The sequence below is a fragment of the Caretta caretta genome, chromosome 11 (assembly GCF_965140235.1).
Source record: "Caretta caretta isolate rCarCar2 chromosome 11, rCarCar1.hap1, whole genome shotgun sequence".
Lineage (NCBI taxonomy): Eukaryota > Metazoa > Chordata > Testudines > Cheloniidae > Caretta > Caretta caretta.
Genome location: NC_134216.1, coordinates 30,942,113 through 30,961,222, shown reverse-complemented (window position 1 = coordinate 30,961,222; position 19,110 = coordinate 30,942,113). Strand labels below are relative to the sequence as shown.

The window sequence follows — 19,110 nt, the reverse complement described above, 5'->3', positions numbered from 1 at the left end:
GTCTCTATGTAAAAGAATAAATGGACACAAATCAGATGCCAAGGATGATAACATTCAAAAACCAGTCGGAGAACACTTCAATCTCTCTGGTCACTCAATTACAGACCTAAAAGTGACAATTCTTCAACAAAAAACTTCAAAAACAGACTCCAACGAGAGACTGCTGAATTGGAATGAATTTGCAAACTGGACACCATTAACTTAGGCTTGAATAAAGACTGGGAGTGGATGTGTCCTTACACAAAGTAAAACTATTTCCCCATGTTTATTTTGCCCCCCTACTGTTCCTCACACGTTCTTGTCAACTGCTGGAAATGGCCCACCTTGATTATCACTACAAAAGGTTTTTTTTTTCCTCTCCTGCTGGTAATAGCTCACCTTACCTGTTCACTCTGGTTACAGTGTGTATGGTAACACCCATTGTTTCATGTTCTCTGTGTATATAAAATCTCCCCACTGTATTTTCCACTGCATACATCCGATAAAGTGAGCTGTAGCTCACGAAAGTTTATGCTCAAATAAATTTGTTAGTCTTTTTATTGCAATTTTTGCTGGGCATGATTTTTTTAAAAATTTGAATACTGTTTGGTGTACATTAAACTTAATGTACATGTAATTACATATTATGCTGGACACAGATGCAACTCAGAATGCCTTGAAGACACATTCAAGTAAAGTTAGGATGTGCTGAGATATAGAGGTTTCAGCAAAACTCAAGGCTCCCACAATTAACAAAAAAGAAGCTAACTTTCTGGAATCTAGGTAATTCCTAGGCAGTTAAAGCCAAGGAAATTACTAATGTCTAGGAGGTTTATTAATTTTACTATGGAATTTCCTTACTTAGCTGTGAAATTTGGCAAGTGAAAGAAACCTTCTGTTAAGGAGTTCTTTACTTGGGAGTTCTGCTGTGGCATCTGCATCTCCAGGGTGGCCATCTTCAGTGGCTGAGGGGATGACCAAAGCCACTGTAAAGCTGGCGATATGAAGATCTGGTGGAGCATGGGCTTTCTGATTCACGTGGTGATGGACGTAGAGATACAGGACTCATATGTGAACTGGAGAGATCATGCTCCCAAAGAAAACACCTTCACCAAGTTTCATTTCAATTAGTGGACAATTTGGAACATCCTGGATGCCTTCACTTGGAACCAGAATCCTATTTTTCTTGCTATAAAAAAAGCTTTTTCCTCTATAAAGTAGATCAGCTTCAGACCTGCCTGTCAGCATTTCTATGGACAGATTCTAGAGGGAACAAACAATCTCTTCTCTGGAAGAGTTTAAGCCAGCACCAGTTTCTGAGGTTCCAAAGGCGCTATGGGTGTTTGCACTATGACCTGCATGTTGGACCCATACACCTCATCATTCATTAAATCAAGTGAGGAGGTTTGAGTGTTTTTTCATCGAAATTCTTAACACCCTGCAGTTGAAGATTAATTCAGACAAAATGGGGATGTTGGAAGTGGAGTGAGGAATGCCCTTGAACGCAGAGCAGAGGTGGTTCCTGCCCCCACAGTGGAGGGGGTTTGTCCAAGATTGTCTCAGACTGGGGGTACTTTTGGAACCCTGACCATCCTAGGAGTCGCAGGTGACAGTATCTTCATATTAGTAAGGCCACTGACAGTTTCATGTGACAGTCTCATATGCATACTTCTCTAGATGAAATTACTATAAGGTGGGTGCTCAACTGGACTATAGAGTACTTCCCAATGGTTCGCCATCACGCCGGGAGGGCATATCCAGAGAGGCCCAGCAAGGGTCAGTTCTCGGTCCAGCTCTATTCAATATTTTCATTAATGCTGTGGTGCCCAAACTTTTCCTGTCATGCTCCCGCCCCCACCAGTAATGTAATCTGTCCATGCTCCCACTCCATTACTGCACAATTTGCTCAGCAGAGGAGTTGGACGCAGAGCTGCAGGCACTCCCTCCCTGCCGCCCACCACAAGAGCCGCCCCCACCAAATGTTCCTACAGTTTGGGGACCATTGCATTTAATGACTTTGATAGGGGAGTGGAGAGTAGCTTATAAAATTTGCAGATGACACCAAGCTGAGAGGGGTAGCAAGAACTTTGAAGGGCAGGATTAGAATTCAAAACAATCTTGACAAATTGGAGAACCGTTCTAAATTCAACAAGATGAAATTCACTAAAGAAAAATTCAAAATACTTCACTTAGGAAGCTAAAATCAAATGCACAACTACAAAATGGGGAATAACTGTTTAGATAGCAGTACTGAAGAAAAGGCCCTGAGGGGTATAGCAAAACACAAATTGAATATGAGTCAGCGTGATGCAGTAGTGAAAAAGGGTAACATCATTCTGGGGAACAACAGGATGTAATGTAAGACACAGGAAGTAGCTGTTCCACTCTACTCCGCACTGGTGAGGCCTCAGCTGGAGTACTATGTCCAATTCTGGGCACCTCACTTTCAGAAAGATGTGGACAAGTTGGAGAGAATCCAGGGGAGAGCAACAAAAATGATAAAAGTTTAGAAAACCTGACCTATGAGGAAAGGTTAAAAAACCTAGACATGTTTAGTCTTGAGAAAGAGACGACTACAGGGGGATGTAAAAACAGTCTTCAACTATGTTAAGGGCTGTTACAAAGAGGACAGTGCTCAATTGTTCTCAATGTTCACTGATGGTAGGATAAGAACTAATGGACTTAATCCGCAGGAAAAGAGATTTAGGTTACATATTAGGAAAAACTTTCTAATTATAAAGATAGTTAAGCATGGACAAAGGCTTCCAAAAGAATTTGTTGAATCCCCATCATTAGACATTTTTATTGTGTTAAATAAACTCCTATTAGGGATGGTATAGGTTTATTTGGACCTGCCTCAGCACACCAGGGATTTGGGGGGAGCTGGACTTGATCACTTCACAGTCCCTTCCAGTTCCACATTTCTATAATTAATAGTAAGTACGTACATTTTTCATTCATTGGTTGGTAAAGCAATAGAGACAACACCTTTCGGACTTGTACCTCCCCAAAATTATCTTTGCCTTTGGAACTTTGACTTGGTTATTGCAATGACTTATGTAAGTGGCTTGAAGACCACCAAGCAGCTACAACTCATGCATAATGCAGCTGTCCTCCTGCATGGCAGAGTCAGCCAAAAAGCAATACATCACACCACTTCCTCCTGGAAGATGCAACTCATGGTCATGACTGATCCATAAAACTCTACATGGCTTCTCTTAGCTACCTTGGAGGCTGCTGTGGTAATACACAGGAAGAGAGGAAGCTGAATACAGCTGGACTGATCAAGCCAGTAGTCTTTTGACTAGAGGGCTGGTGGAAGAATGTACTTAGGGTTCTTGGCTTAGGAATTCCCTTCTCTTACAAGTCTGACAGGTCTTAAAGGTTGTTTACATTCATGGTGTGCTACAAGGCCTCTCCCTTTTCCTGGGCCTTTCCTGAATACAGATAGCAGGTGACATTTTGGGTGCAGGGTGGAAGACGTTTTGTTTTTTAAACTTTGGGCTAGATTGTGCAACCCTGACTCATGTTGATGAGGACTTACTCATGTGAGTAATCCTACTGAAATCAGTGATATTACATGCATGAATACAAACTCCCTAGCATGAGCCAGGGTTGCACAATCGATGCTTGTGTGTTCACAAGCCATACGAGTTGCTAAATATTGTACATGCCCCTAGGGACTTAGCATGGACGTACTTTATAAAAATGAAATAAAACCCCCCAAATCATTCTGGTACCATCAACATGAATGTTAATATCAACAATTTGAACACACAAGTTGCTGCTACTGCATATTTTCCATTTTTAAAAAGCAGAGTAACCCTTCCATTTATATTTTTCAAACAAGTAATCTGTGCACTTTAGACCTTTAAACTGCAAAACTTCAATTTTTAAAAAATATTAGACTTGCAAAAAAGCACTTTAATCTTCTCCTTCTACAACTCAGTCACTCATTTTGTTGAAATGATACATACAATAACACTCAAAACTGTATTCTGTGCAATAGATGACATTTGTGCCAAGTTTCAGCCCTAAGCTATTTTTTCCTATAGATTTATAACCCCTTGAATACAGAGGTTTCCAGTGGAAACCGCCCCAGCCCCAGAGCTGCTTGTGCTATTTGAATATATTTGCAATGCAAGTTCTCTCCATAGATCGAACAATTTAAATAGCCGAGGGTGGTGCAAGCAAAAAGCGATTGATGGACCAAACTCAACTCAAAAATGAGAACAACAAAAGGGAAGTCAGATTATCAAGACAAGTGTGAACTATTTTTTTAATGTAAAATACCATGTATTTAAGATAATCAACAACATCTGTTTCTTGACATGGACTATTTTGGTAAACATGTTCACAGATCCTACAGTTTTTCTGAGGAAACTAAAGAGAGGGTCTTGGCTTCAGAACATCTCTGAACAATTAGTCCTCAAGTAAACACAGGATTCAGATGCTTAATAAAATTTGGCATATTATCTGATTAGGAAATATTTGTTTGAGGCTTACGAGGGGTTAGCTTGTACAGAGCACTTCAAATACCACATTTGTATAGACTGTTTTACACTGATCCAACACAAAAGGAGCTTCTTTAGTATTACACAACTATGCATGGCTGCAGAAGTCACTGGAACTTCCTATAGGGAATCACCAGACCATGAAGATCCTATGACATATTTTGCTGCATCTACTGGCTGACAGACCAGAACAGATTCTCTCTCCTACATTCAGGATGGTAAATAGGAAGGCCAGAACTAAACCAATCAGATGTGTGAGCCAATTAAATGGATTTAGTTATATATCTAAATTTAGACAATGGAAATTATGCAAGATAGATTCCCACAAGACACACTTTCTATAAAAATACTTTATGTAAGTACATCAAATTAGTTATATATTTTTGTTTTACTTTAAATACATCAACCATAAAGATGGATTAGAAAGGTAAACATAGAAACAAAACATACCATCATAGTAGACAATAGCTCCTACAAGCCTGTCTTTCCGTAGCATTGGAAAGAGTTCCAAGGCTCTTGACTTGCTGAGCACATAGCTGCTTTTCAGACACTGACTTCCAGCTACAAGGTCATATAGTTTTATTCCCACCCAATAGTATGGCAACTGCCACCATCTGAAAAAAAATAAAATAAATGTCAACTGAAAAGGGAAAAAACCCTCCAGTCATCATTATATATTGTAATATTAGCTGTAATTAGCGTTACTATGGTTATTACTTTCTATTCTGCACCAAAGTTTGCCATTTACATAGGTCTTTTTTGTCTTCAAAACATTTTACAAGCAAACATTGACTAATCCACAATACACCTCAGATATTATCCCCATTTTACACATGAGGAAACAAAGGCAAAGGGGCAAAATTGCTTGCCCATGTCCGTAGCACTTATCTTTGAGAACTCAGAGAATGGATGAGGTCCCAGAAGACTGAAGAAGGGCAAACATATCTTTAAAAATGGGAACAAAGAGGATCAAGGGAATTATAGATCAGTGCTGTGTACAGTTCTGGGCACCATACTTTAGGAGACGAGGACATACTGAAGACAGTCCAGAGGAGAGCAACAAAAATGACAGAAGGTTTAGAAAACCTGACCTCTGAGGAAAAGTTATAAAAAACTGGACATATTTAGTCTTGAAAAGATGTCTGAGGAGGAACCTGATGATAGTCTTCAACTTTGTTAAGGACTGTTATAAAGAGGACAGAGATCAATTCTTCTCCATATCCACTGAAGGTAGGAGAACTAGTAATGGGCTTAATCTGCAGCAAGGGAGAATTAGGCTAGATATTTAGGAAAAACATTCTAACTATAAGGGTAGTTAAGTACTAGAACAGGTTTCCAAGGGAGGTTGTGGAATCCCTAGTGTGACGTTGCTCCCCATAAGGCTTTATGGAAAAAAGCTTATGAATATATATGACATAAGTGGAATATGTTCTATGCTACATATGCCATGGAACATATCTACGTAAAGGTTATGATCTACTGAATCTATTAATCCTATTTGTATGCATGTATCATTTTTATATTCAAAGTTATGAATATTGGCCATGTACTGACTTGATTTCTAAATAACCTTAGTAGAGCATTTGGTCAGTTCCTGGAGAAAGGAATTCAAAGTTAAGTGCCCAGTCAAGAAGCACTTAAGGAACAATGCATCTTGTTGTTGAATGTCTCCAGGAAGGCTTCTTATGTGGATTGGAGAGAGAAACTGGAACAAAGAACAATAACTACAGGGGGTGTGAGTGATTGCTGGACCGGACTAGAAGGAGATTAGTCTGTAAAAGGAAGCTTACTGGAACTGGTGAGGTTGTGTCTGTATTCAGTTTTATTAGACAGACTTGCGAGTTTTATTTTGCTTGGTAATTCACTTTGTTCTGTCTGTTACTACTTGGAAACACTTAAATCCTACTTTCTGTATTTAGTAAAATCACTTTTAACTTATTAATTAACCCAGAGAATGTATTACTACTTGGGGGAGGGGGGCAAACAGCTGTGCATCTCTCTCTATCAGTGTTCTAGAGGGCGAACAATTTAGGAGTTTACCCTGCATAAGCTTTATACAGGGTAAAACGGATTTATTCAGGGTTTGGGCCCCACTGGGAGTTGGGCATCTGAGTGTCAAGGACAGGAACGCTTCTGTAAGCTGCTTTCAGTTAAGCCTACAGCTGGTAGGGGACGTGGTTCAGACCTGGGTCTGGGTTTGCAGCAGGCTAGCGGGTCTGGCTCTAATCAGGCAGGGCACTGAAGTCCTAAGCTGACAAGGCAGGAAAGCAGGAGCAGAAGTAATCTTGGCACATCAGGTGGCAGCTCCCAGGGGGTTTCTGTGACCGAACCCGTCACACTTAGCATTGGAGGTTTTTAAGAACAGGTTGGACAAACACCTTGTCAGGGATGGCCTAGGTTTACGTGGTCCTGGCCTCAGCATGGGGGAGGGCTGGACTTGATGACTTCTTGAGGACCCTTCTAGACCTACATTTCTATGATCCTATAGTGCAGAGGTTCTCAGACTGGGAGGCACAGAATGTATTCTGTAGGGGTGAGAGAAGCTTTTCGGAGAAAAAAATATGACTGCACACATTGAGAGCGAGGCGGTCGGAGAGCGGCGGCTGCTGGGCCCAGCTTGGAAGGCAGCGCTGCCGCTGTCAGCAGCAGTGCTGCCTTCAGAGCTGGGAAGCTGCCGGCCAAGCACTGGGACGGGAGACGTAAACTACTACTACTCCTCCTCACACACACACAAACACACAGAAGAGGGGTGCGATCAAATAAGTTTGAGAAATACTGTTAGAGAGTGCCTGTATAAAAATCAGAATTTAACTCAAGAATTCTTGGGCTGAGGGGAGGCTTCAGCAGTCATGCAGAAGTGTGACTTAACACATTTCTAATTTCCCCATCACCTGTCTAGATGCCAGCATTTTACATCAATAATAATAATAATTTGCCTAGAATTTGAAACTGTTCCCGTTTTAGTCAAAGCTTCAGAGTTAATAATTTTAGAATTATATATAAAGAATGTGCTCCTCAATAGAAAGGAATGTGCTTAGGAACAATTAAATCACAAAAACAATGTTACAATCATGTAAAATGTAAGTCAGTGCAAATTAAGGGCCCAGACTTATGTTCCTTACTCAGACAAAACTCCTGTTGGCATCAATGCTTTAAGTTTTCCTGAGTGAAGAGTCGGAAAGAACCCCTTGGACTATTCAGCTGTAATGTTTCATCAGTTCTAAATGTTTCATTTTATTTTCTCTAAAAACCTCTCTGCCTTCAAAGTGTTTTATATTTGCATATTCGACCTTTCATCCAATCTCTATTTTTATCTTCAGTATTTTTCTTCTCTTCAGCCCTTTCCACCACTTCTTCTCCCCCTGCCATGTTTACATATCCCCTTCCCCAGTGCTTCCTCCCCTCCGTTTCTTCCACCCTAGAACCCAGTCTTGCAGAGACTTAAGGGCTCGTCTACACTTACAGTGCTGCAGTGGCACAGCTGTACCACTGCAGCGCTAAGTGAAGACACTACCTGTGCTGACGGTTGGTACTCTATCTTCCCAAGAGGTGGTAGCTATGTCACTGGGAGAAGCCCTCCCATCAACATGGTGCTGTCTACACCAGGGGTTAGGTTGGTGGTATTACTACATTGGTCAGGGGAGTGGATTTTCCACACCCCGAGTGACATAGTTATACCGACATAAGTTAGTTGTGGAGATCAATGCTTACACACGTTTTACTTTATGTACTGTGACTAGTCCTATTGGCTTCAGTGGGTGTATTCACAGTGCATATGTTTCTGCAGGACTGGGGCCTTAGCTATTTTAGGAATGCGAGCCCAAAAGAGGTTTCTGTTTTCCCCCTAAATGCAACTGGGGAAAGCGGCTTAGAGAAGGAGCAGATGAAAAAATCGGATTGTGGTTGTCTCTAAAGGAGAGCTGAAGGTCCTTGAGTTCAGGTCCTGACCTTATTCCTCATGCACCAATGCCAGGTGAAAGCAGCATGCCCAACCCTTGAGATGAAAGCACTTTCCTTTGCTCTGAAGGAGATGCCTTTGCTCAATGCACAACAACTTAAAGTCATGGATGGGCCCTGGAGCTGACCGGGTGTACGAGTGAGTGTCACTCTATTGAGGAGGCCTTAGCTATTGGTAGGGGGAGTAAAAGCGAAGATTAGGAAGTAGGAGCCTGGAAATCACTCTCCCTCCACCTCTTCCCACCCCTAACAAGATCTGGGAGGGGACAAAGTAAAATAAAAACACTTGTCTTTTGCCTTTCCCAGACAAACTGATTCATCTCAAAGTTACTGTGCAAAAGTTTTCCAAGGTAAAACTCCATTGAAAGAGGGTGAACTTGAGGAATACTGCTGGACAGCTAACTGACACGGTGTTAACAGACAGTGCTGTACATGAACTTCACGCTTTTACAATACAGCAACAAATTCTCATCTCTGAAAAGACAAAGCTTGTGACACGTTAACAGCTAAGAAAAAGGCATTCTGAAACCTTGTCCAGTGAAGTAGCTTCATTCTCAAAAGCAATGGTGTAAGAAATTGAAACAGAAGGAGTATCAGGGAGCTTACTTGTAAACAGGAAGCATTATAGGCAAAGGACCAGATAAGTGAGGAGCAATTTCAAGCAAATTGGCCCGCTCATGAAGTGCTTCTTTTACCATCCTGTACTAAAACAGAAATTAAAAATAAAAAACAATTCAGGACCTTTAACTCCTCATTAATGGATCACAAACATTCAGTGTTAAAACAGTTTTGCCTATCAGTCCATAAAATACACAGAACACCTTCTCTGTGCTTGCTTACAATTATTACATTCTTTACTATTCTTTCAATAGCATAATGACACTTCGTTGGAAGAATTACATTGGGAACTTCTCAAATCAGTAACACAAAATCTTTAACGTGTGAGTACAGAGCAAATTCCACTAGGCATTTTAGTGCTATGGCAGGTCAGTCTAATTATTATCGGCTCTAATTAAGGGACCTAAAAGCCATACTCCATTTTACTAGAAGCTAAATTCTTTCCATCTTTGAAGACATCCAAGAAATCACTTCTGCTCTGATCCTTAAAATGGAAGGCCCTATAAAAGTGAGTGGCAACCAATTCCACTGTACAATGGTCTACGACCTTTAAGATTTTTCAAACAGCTTTAATTGCAAGTTTCACAGGAGGAAGGCAAGTTTGGGGGTTTTCCCAAATGTAGAGGATTGTCCCATCTTCCATCATATTATGCATGGGAACACCAATTCTAGATGAATTGAATATGTACCACTGATTTACTATATTTTCTTTGCCAAAATTCCTTTAAAACAACAAAATTCTTATCAGGAAATCTCCCCCACCACGATATGCACAATCCACAAGATACTATTTTCAGATTGTCTGTAAATATGATACTCCAGCAAGAAACAGCATTGGAAATGTCCCCAAAATATTCTAGCAGAATTCACTGAGCAAACTATTTTGTATGCACAGTGCCTCTGATATTCCACAAAAGAAAAATATTAAAAACCATAAAATGAGAACAGAGATTTAATTGGGAGGAAGAAAAAAGAGTCTACTGCCAATTTTTGCTTAACAGCCAGTATAAACAATTACCTGCTCGAAATCCAACCTCATGATGGCCTTCTGAAGATATCTCACTCCACCATGGATCAATTTAGTGCTCCTGCTGCTGGTCCCTGATGAGAAATCATCTCTTTCTACAAGAGCTGTTTTTAGTCCTGTGTAACCAGAAAGCCAAATTAACTTCTTAAATTACACAATTTGTATGTAATTCATTAAAGACACTTCTCTAGGGTAGAGACAATCACAAGAAAAATTACTCTGAACATAGATAAATTTGTATTCCAAATGCAGTGCACTGTCTGTATTATAATGAAAAGATTTTAGTCTCTTTCTGGGGGAAAAGTCTAAACAGAACTCTTAAACGGAGGCACATTAAAATCTGGACATACCACAGTGAAAAGACATTCCAGCACATAGAGGCTAAGCAGTTGGAGTTTTACGCAGGGCAGCAAGGCTCCTATGAATGAATTAGAATCATAGGTCTGGAAGAGACCTCGAGAGATCATCTAGTCCAGTCCCCTGCACTCGTGGCAGAACTAAGTATTATCTAGACCAGGGGTCGGCAACCTTTCAGAAATGGTGTGCCAAATCTCCATTTATTCACTCTAATTTAAGGTTTCATGTGCCAGTAATACATTTTAATGTTTTTAGAACATCTCTTTCTATAAGTCTATAATATATAACTAAACTATTGTTGTATGTAAAGTAAATAAGGTTTTTAAAATGTTTAAGAAGCTTCATTTAAAATTAAATTAAAATGCAGAGCCCCCCGGACCGGTGGCCAGGACCCGGGCAGTGTGAGTGCCACTGAAAATCAGCTCGCATTCCGCCTTTGGCGCACGTGCCATAGGTTGCCTACCCCTGATCTAGACCATCCCTGACAGGTGTTTGTCTAACTTGCTCTCAAAAATCTCCAATGATGGAGATTTCACAACCTCCCTAGGCAATTTATTCCAGTGCTTAACCACCCTGATGGTTAGGAAGTTTTTCCTAATGTCCAACTTAAAATCGCGCTTGCCGCAATTTAAGCCCAATGCTTCTTCTCCAATTCTCCATGGTTAAGGAAAACCATTTTTCTCCCTCCTCCTTATAATACACTTTTATGTACTTGAAAGCTGTTATCATGCCCCCTTCCTCTCCCCCCCCCCCAGTCTTCTCTTCTCCAGAACAAACAAACCCAATTTTTTCCATCTTCCCTCAGAAGTCTTGTTTTCTAGACCTTTGATCATTTTTGTTGCTCATCTCTGGACTTTCTACAATTTGTCCACATCTTTCCTGAAGTGTGGCACCCAGAACTGGACACAATATTCCAGCTGAGGCCTAATCAGCATGGAGCAGAGTGGAAGAATTACTTCTCGTATCTTGCTTAAAAACACTTCTGCTAATACATCCCAGATTGATGTTTGCTGTTTTTTTTGCAACAGTGTTACACTGTTGACTTATATTTAGCTTGTGATCCACTATGACCCCCAGATCCCCTTCTGCAGTACTCCTTCCTTTCCCGTTTTGTATGTGCAATTGACTGTTCCTTCCTAAATGGAGTACTATGCATTTGTCCTTATTTAATTTTATCTTATTTACTTCAGACCATTTCTCCAGTTTTTCCAAATCATTTTGAATGTTAATCCTATCCTCCAAAGAATTTGCAACCCCTTCCAGCTTGGTATCATCTGCAAACTTTATACATGTACTCTATGCCATTATCTAAATCAGGGGTCTCAACCACACGGCCCACGGGGTTATTTTCTGCGGCCCGCCAGCTCCCCGCAGCCCACCAGCACGTTTACCTAGAGCGGCTCCTGCCCGGCAGGCAGCAGGGGCAGGGCAGGCTCCCTTCCTGCCTGCCTGTCCTGCCCCTGCGCCACTCAGGGACCCCTGTGGCCCCCCCCCCGCAGTTTCTGTCCACTTCCCGGAGTGGCGCGGGGGCAGGGCAGACAAGAAGGGAGCCTGCCCTGCCCCCGGGGTGCGCTGGGCCGGAACCCACCCCCTGCACCCCTCCTGCACCCCCGGGGGGGTGGGGATTTCGAGGAAGGGGTTGGAATGGGGACAGGAAAGGGGTGGGAAGAGGCGGGGCCTCATGGAAGGGGTGGAGTGGGGGCGGGACTGGGGCGGCAGGTGGGAGGTGTCAGTGATGTGGCTCTCGAGCCAATGTACTAGTTCTCATGTGGCCCTCATGATCATTTGAGTTTGAGATCCCTGATCTAAATCATTGATGAAGATACTGAACAGAATCGGCCACAGAGTTGATCCCTGCAGGACCCCACTTGATATGTCCTTCTAGCTTGGCTATGAATCACTAACTACTCTGGGAACGGTTTTCCATCCTGTTATGCACCCACCTTTATTGTAGCTCCATCAAGGTTGTATTTCCCTAGTTTGTTTATGAGGTCACGTGAGAGACAGTATCAAAAGCCTTACTAAAGTCACTATATACCATGTCTACTGCTTCCTCCCATTCACAAGGCTTGTTACCCTGTCAGAAAAGGCTATTAGGTTGCTTTGACATGATTTGTTCTTGACAAGTCCATGCTCACTGTTACTTATCACCTTAATATCTTCTAGATTTTTTTGAAAAATTGACTGCTTAATTATTTGCTCCATTATTTTTCCATTTACTGAAGTTAAGCTGACTGGTCTGTAATTCCCCGAGTTGTCCTTATTTCCCTTTTTATACATGGGCACTATATTTGCCCCTTTTCCAGTCCTCTGTAATCTCTCCCATCTTCCATGACTTTTTGAAGATTGTCACTAATGGCTCAGATATCTCCTCAGTCAGCTCCTTGAGTATTCTAGGTTGTATTTCATTAGGCCCTAGTGACTTGAAGACATCTAACCTGTCTAAGTAATTTTTGGCTTGCTCTTTCCCTATTTTAGCCTCTAATCCTTCCTCATTTTCACTGGCATTCACTAGGTTAGACATCCAAATCGCTACTAACCTTTTTGGTAAAAGGCCATTAGAGTCAGTAGTCACTGTACGACCACATAACATTTTATTTTTATTAATAAAAAGGTGGCTTTTTGCAGAATAAACCCTCTCAAAAACTTGGAAACATTACAAACCTATTTGCTCAATATCCTTGTGAGGCTGACCATTGTTATTACTCATTTTACAACTAAGAAAGAGAGGTGTCCAAAACCAAGGAAGGAATCAGTAACAGCCGGGACTGACGCTCACAATTTCCTAGCTCTTAGAGCTTAGACCATATTTTGATGATAAAGACAGATTGCTTTAAGGTTCGTGGTAAAACCCTTAAGAATGTAAGTGTTCTCTAAAATATAATCAGGAGACCTGGGTCCTTCCACTGAAAGTACTGAATATTTGGTGGGGGGAGGCAGGGAAGGGAAAGAGTAGGGAACTTGGATGCAAGTGTTCATAAATTGACACACTAACCAACTAAAAATAAGTTTTTCTAAAAAACTGATAAAAGAAAGGAGTTTAAGACTCAATATGGAGGGTGCTGAACAGTCTGTTTCAATTCAGGAAAGAATTTAGCCACCAGTTTACATTTTACTTCAGTAGGAGTACTCAAAGTTCAGCACACGCTTAAATGCTTTTGCTGGATCAAAGTCAGGGGGTGCACCAGTATCTGCTCTCATGCAGTTTGTCTAACTCAAAGTAATTCAAATCTATTCTGGGTTTAAAACTTGCTATGAAAAGTCATAGGCATTAATTATTCAGAGAAAAACAGATTAAGAACAATTGTGATACAGATTTTTATGTAATTTAACTTTATCTTCTCTCCATTTAATATTATGCTTAGTTATGGCAACTGAAGTAATGTAAAACCAAGTGGCTCTTCTATTAATTAAAAACACTCCGTGTTCATTTGTATTGCTTCAGTTTGATTACATTTTTCACACTGAGTCCGCCATGGATATTGAGGATACAATTCACTCAAAAAGAGAAAAGAAAAGGCAAGTTAATGTGCAAAATTTTATAAGTGAAACTGTGTCATGATCGACTTACAAGAAAATAGAGATGGCTAGAGAAACCTCCATTACAATATACAAAAATGTAGGTGAGCTCTAAATTAAGGAAATTCACAATTCATTCATTTATATATAATAAATTGAACATATACATACACACAATCATATGCACATGTATATCTTTTATACACACTTTATATACAAGCTTATTACATATTCAGTGTGTGTGTATATATATATGCACAAATGTGCATGAATTATATATACACACCTTTTACACATACGTGTATAGATACACGCATATATGTATATTACAGAAATACATGGCAGTGTAGTCCAAGATAAAGTTTTACATGCAGATGTTTCAGGTGACAATGTGACTCAAGTGTTCCCCCCCCACACACACACACACGCGCACAAACTGAAAACACCTCTGTAATTGAATCTCCAATACTATACAGTTTTTTTAGAAAAAGAAACAGAGAAGAACACTGTATCCATTTGAAACTAGATAGGAGGAATGGAATTAGCCAATTCAGAATTAGGCCTGAATGCTTTTTTTTCCCCCCCCAAGGGGAAGGAAACCACAGTTAACCAGCTTCTTCAAGAGACATGTTTTACATTGTTCAATCGAATAATGAATGCCAAGGAAGCTGTGTAGGAAGGGCACTAAAATTCATTACCGTATCCTTAAGGTTATTCAAGACAAAGGATAAAGCATAAGGATATCCCATATAGGAAAATGTTTTTATAACATATGCCATTTGGAAAAGTTTTTGCTCTATGAAATAAGGAAAATTCATCCAGGAATGGTTTTGTAGTATTCACAGAGGGGCATGACTTGTGTATGGTGTGGACTATATTTACAGTAGATATCTTACAAAAGTTACTCTACATAGTTTTAGCACATATAATAATTTAAAAAAAGGTTTTGCGCACACCAACATAACAACCTTAACAATCCACATCAATAAAGATGTTCTCTTTTCAGAGATGTCTTCCTAACTTCTAATATAATTAAGGTCTTGATTTGTCATTTTAGTGTGAAACAACTAATTAACTTATATAGAAATGCTTAAACTCTCTCCCCCCACACATACACCCCTTAAATATTGTGACTTGGTTTCATAAAAGTGTAAAAATTTACAAAATAAATCCAATTAAGATAAGCACCTCAAGGCAAGAATGTGGCCTTTTGCTCCAAAACTTTCAGATATATTGCACATACCTAGAAAGATTGCTTTTGTTGTAACAAGTAGAATAGTGGATTCCCCCAACACCATTGGTCTGGGGGTTTTTTTACGTGAAAGTATGTGGGCAAGGGGGAAAGGAAGAGGAAGCAGGGTCAATGAGGTTCTTACCAAGGTTGACAAAAACAACATGACTGCGTGCACAGGGAGAGAATAACTAATGTAAATACTAACACTACTCTATTTTTTTACCCTGCATCACCTTAAAGGTATTTCAGTGCTTTATAATATTGCTTGTAGAATAATATAAAAACCCTTTAACATCTATTGGTTCCCCAAAACTTTTATGTCCTTAAAAATCTAATTATTACTGGTGACTTTAAAAGATCAGAGTAATTTGTTTTTGTCAAATGTGACTGAAGATTAATGGATACAATCAGGAATAATTTGGTGAAAACATATCAAACACAAGGAAAGCAAAATTTGTTAAGTGAAGCATCAAACATAATAAAAGAGCAAATTCCATGAATGAACAGCAACAATACACAATTCATTAACCAAATGCCTATGATTATTTCACACTTCAGAAAACTACTGATATGATCAGACTATGTAGTAACAGGATAAATATAGTTTACCTTCAACCATTCTTTGTGTACTTTCAATTACAAATGCATTTTTTCCAGAGGCCCACCAATATAAGAAGGGCAGGACTGAAAACCTTAGTCACATAGCTGGTAAACCTGTTTAGTTATCTTTAATAATCCATTAAAAGTCATAACATACTAATTACAAATTGGAATAAAAATTGGAATGTATTCCCCAATATATCAATATGCTTACGTTACTTCCTTTTACCTTATGTAGAAAACTTAAAAGTTTATATATAATGAGCATACATTTCAGCTAAATGTTTTCAAACAGACCTGTGGTGAAATCCTGGCCCTCCTGAAGTCAATGGTAGTTGACTTCACTGGAGCCAGAATTTCATTCCTTGCATCAGCAGAACTGCACCCTCAGACATCAGGCATTCCTTACATCAGGCCTGACGGTGGGTGCTAGATGCCATGCACAATTCTGCAGCTACCAATCACATTGCATGCAAATCTAAGAAAAAGCATTACGGCTGAGATTTGAATCACAGATGCCAGGGAGTTCGAAGTTAAAGATGCAGTATAGCATTATTGTATAGTGTTACCAAAGTACATGGCACTGTAATATGAGAAATGGAGGTTATTTACCTGTAACTGCAGGTCCTTCGAGATGTGTGGTTCCTATCGCCATTACACCTGTGCCTAAGCATGCACACTATGTGCCTGAAACTGAAGATTTCTAGCAAGTAGTGTCATTGATCCACACCCGCGCAGTTGCTTTCTTTGTGCTCCAAGCTGAAGGCTTAAGGGGCCAGTACAGTATGACACCTTTCCAGTTCCTCTTCTTACCAGGAGTAAGATAAGATATAAAGCAAAAGGGAAGGAGGGTGGGCAGTGGAATCAATTCAGAGTGGGAAAGTCTACCTTTGGACTCATGTTGACAGAAGTCTGCAGAGCCATTAATCACATCCTGCTCCGAAAGACTGACTCTGGACAACATGCTTGACATTGTAGACGGCTTTGCACAAATGGGCTTCCCTAACTGTAGAAGGGTGACAGATGGCACGCATATTCCAATTCTGGCACCAGACCACCTAGCCATAGAGTACATTAATCAGAAGGGGTTTTTCTCAATGGTTCTCCAAGCACTTGTGGATCACGGTTGGCATTTCACAGACATTAATGCAGGCTGGTCCAGAAAGGTGCATGATGCAGGCATCTTTCGGAACACTGGCCTGTTCAGGAAGCTGCAAGCTGGAACTTCCCTCCCAGACCAGAAGATCACCGTAGGGGAAGTTGAAATGCCCAGTGTGATCCTGGAAGACCCTGCTTACCCCTTGATGCCGTGGCTTATAAAGCCATAAATGGGGCAACTTGGCAGCAGCAAGGAGCGGTTCAACGACAGGCTGAGCAAGTGCAGAATGACTGTTGAGTGTGCATTTGGCAGTTTAAAAGCCCGCTGGCGCCGCCTCTATGGGAAACTGGTCCTGGCCGATGACAATATTCCTATGCTTATAGCCACGTGCTGTACGCTCCATAATATTTCTGAAGGGAAGGGTGAAAGCTTCACTCAGGACTGGACTGCAGTGGCTCTGCGCCTGGAGGCTGAGTTTGAACAGCCAGAGACCAGGGCTATTAGAGGGGCACAAAGATTTGACACGGGGCCATAAGAATCAGGGATGCCTTGAGGCAGCAGTTTGAAGCTGAAAGCCACTAATACTGGTTGCTATGCTTGGGAGCGCAGTGCTTGTAATGATTGGAGGTGATAGATGCAGAGGATGCAATACATGGGTTTAACATAATTATATGTTGCTTTGCAGAGCTCTTTTTGCTTTCAATTAATAGAATAAAGATTGCTTTCAAACTAACAATTCTTTTATTAAAAGAACAACTGGAGGAGAGAGTGAGTCAAAAAAAAAACCCATCAGCAGTGAGGGGGATGGGGAAAGGGAAGGTTCCAGGAGGAGAAGGGGTCCCAGGACACCTAATGATTTCTATGTCCAGGGATCATATCCAACCTTCTTCTTTGGAGTACAATGCAGCGGGTCTGGTACTTCATCAGAGCCAAACTGCAGAGGAATGGGTGATGAGTGCAGTGGGTAGTGGGAGTCCACATGGCTGGACTGTGAGGGGGGAAGAGTGGATTGCCGTGGGTATAAACTGGAGCCAGGAGGTTAATAAGAGTGTGTTGGTGATGTCCGGGGAGAGCATGGGAAAGTTTTGCGATAGCGGCTGCAGGGGAGGGTGGGCACAGAGCTGCTCGGTTTGAAGAACTAGTATTGCCTGGAGCGTGTCTGATTGGCGCTCCATAATCTTTAAGAGCTGCTCCATGGCTTCATTCTGGTGTGCCAGGTTCTCCTTTCAGTCCCTCTTCTCGCTGTCCCACCACTCCTTCAATTCCTGTTTCTTGGCATCGGAGTGCATCATAACATCACACAAAGTCTTCCTGAGTTCTTCTTGACAACTTTCTAATTCTGTGCAACCATTCAGCTGCCGATAACAAAGAGGGAGGCTGGGCTACCAAGGTCATCTCTGTGAAGTTTAAATGCAACATTTTACAGAAGCAGTATTGTTTGCAACACAGAACACTGATTCAGTGATTTAAAACACAGCCAGTACTCACACCTGTCACTAACTGGCTGACCCCAGGCAAGCACACACGAGCACAAGATCCCCAAAATGGTGAATAACTGCAGGGGCAGGGTAAATCACTCTTCCTAGACCCTGCTGTATGCTGGGCATGTGGTGCTTGGGGAGAGCCAGCACTGTAGGGGGGCTGATAATCATTCCTGTTCCATACTTTCCATTGTGATCATTATGGAAGATATCTTGCTACTGACAGTGAGCAGGGACTCAGGGCGGGGGTCTTCTCCAAGACTGTGACTTCCGCCTTGGCCCCTATGTGGCTCGCCTGCGTACAACAACGGTCCACCCCTGCAGTGATGACACAGTGGCATGGGAAAGTTACCATTAATGGGGCAAGAAACAGTGCAGCTCTGCCGAAGAACCTGCAGCAGCAGATTGCCCAGTATCTCCACAAGAGTTTCCTGGATATCTCGGACGGAGATTCCATGAAGTGAGGGAGTCAATTAGCAGCCTGTTCCACCACTCAGACTAGGCATGCAGTGGGAAACAAGCCTGCGTTTTGCACCCTCCTGCCCTCAACAACTTGCTTCAGTGACTCCCAAAATCAAATCCACTTACCAGGGGCCTCCTCTCCTGTTTGCGCTTCGCCAACATCCGACAGCTGTGACTGGCTAGCCTCCTCCGGGGTAGAAAACAGCTCCTGGCGGCATGCATATCAGACCTCCAAGTCATCTTTGTAGAACCGGCAGCTCGTG

The 19,110-nt window shown here is 41.4% G+C and overlaps 1 protein-coding gene across 5 annotated transcripts in view; it reads right to left on the bottom strand.

Moving 5' to 3' along the window:
* GPD2 (glycerol-3-phosphate dehydrogenase 2) overlaps positions 1-19,110 on the bottom strand; it is a 122,289-nt gene that overhangs the window by 57,346 nt on the left and 45,833 nt on the right. For all 5 annotated transcript variants that reach the window (XM_075117843.1, XM_075117841.1, XM_075117845.1 and 2 more), the window contains exons 4-6: positions 10,087-10,211; positions 9,057-9,154; positions 4,944-5,107 (exon numbers count right to left, since the gene is read on the bottom strand). In XM_075117843.1, coding sequence (XP_074973944.1) covers positions 4,944-5,107; positions 9,057-9,154; positions 10,087-10,211 — 387 coding nt within the window. The remainder of the gene's footprint in view (positions 1-4,943; positions 5,108-9,056; positions 9,155-10,086; positions 10,212-19,110) is intronic.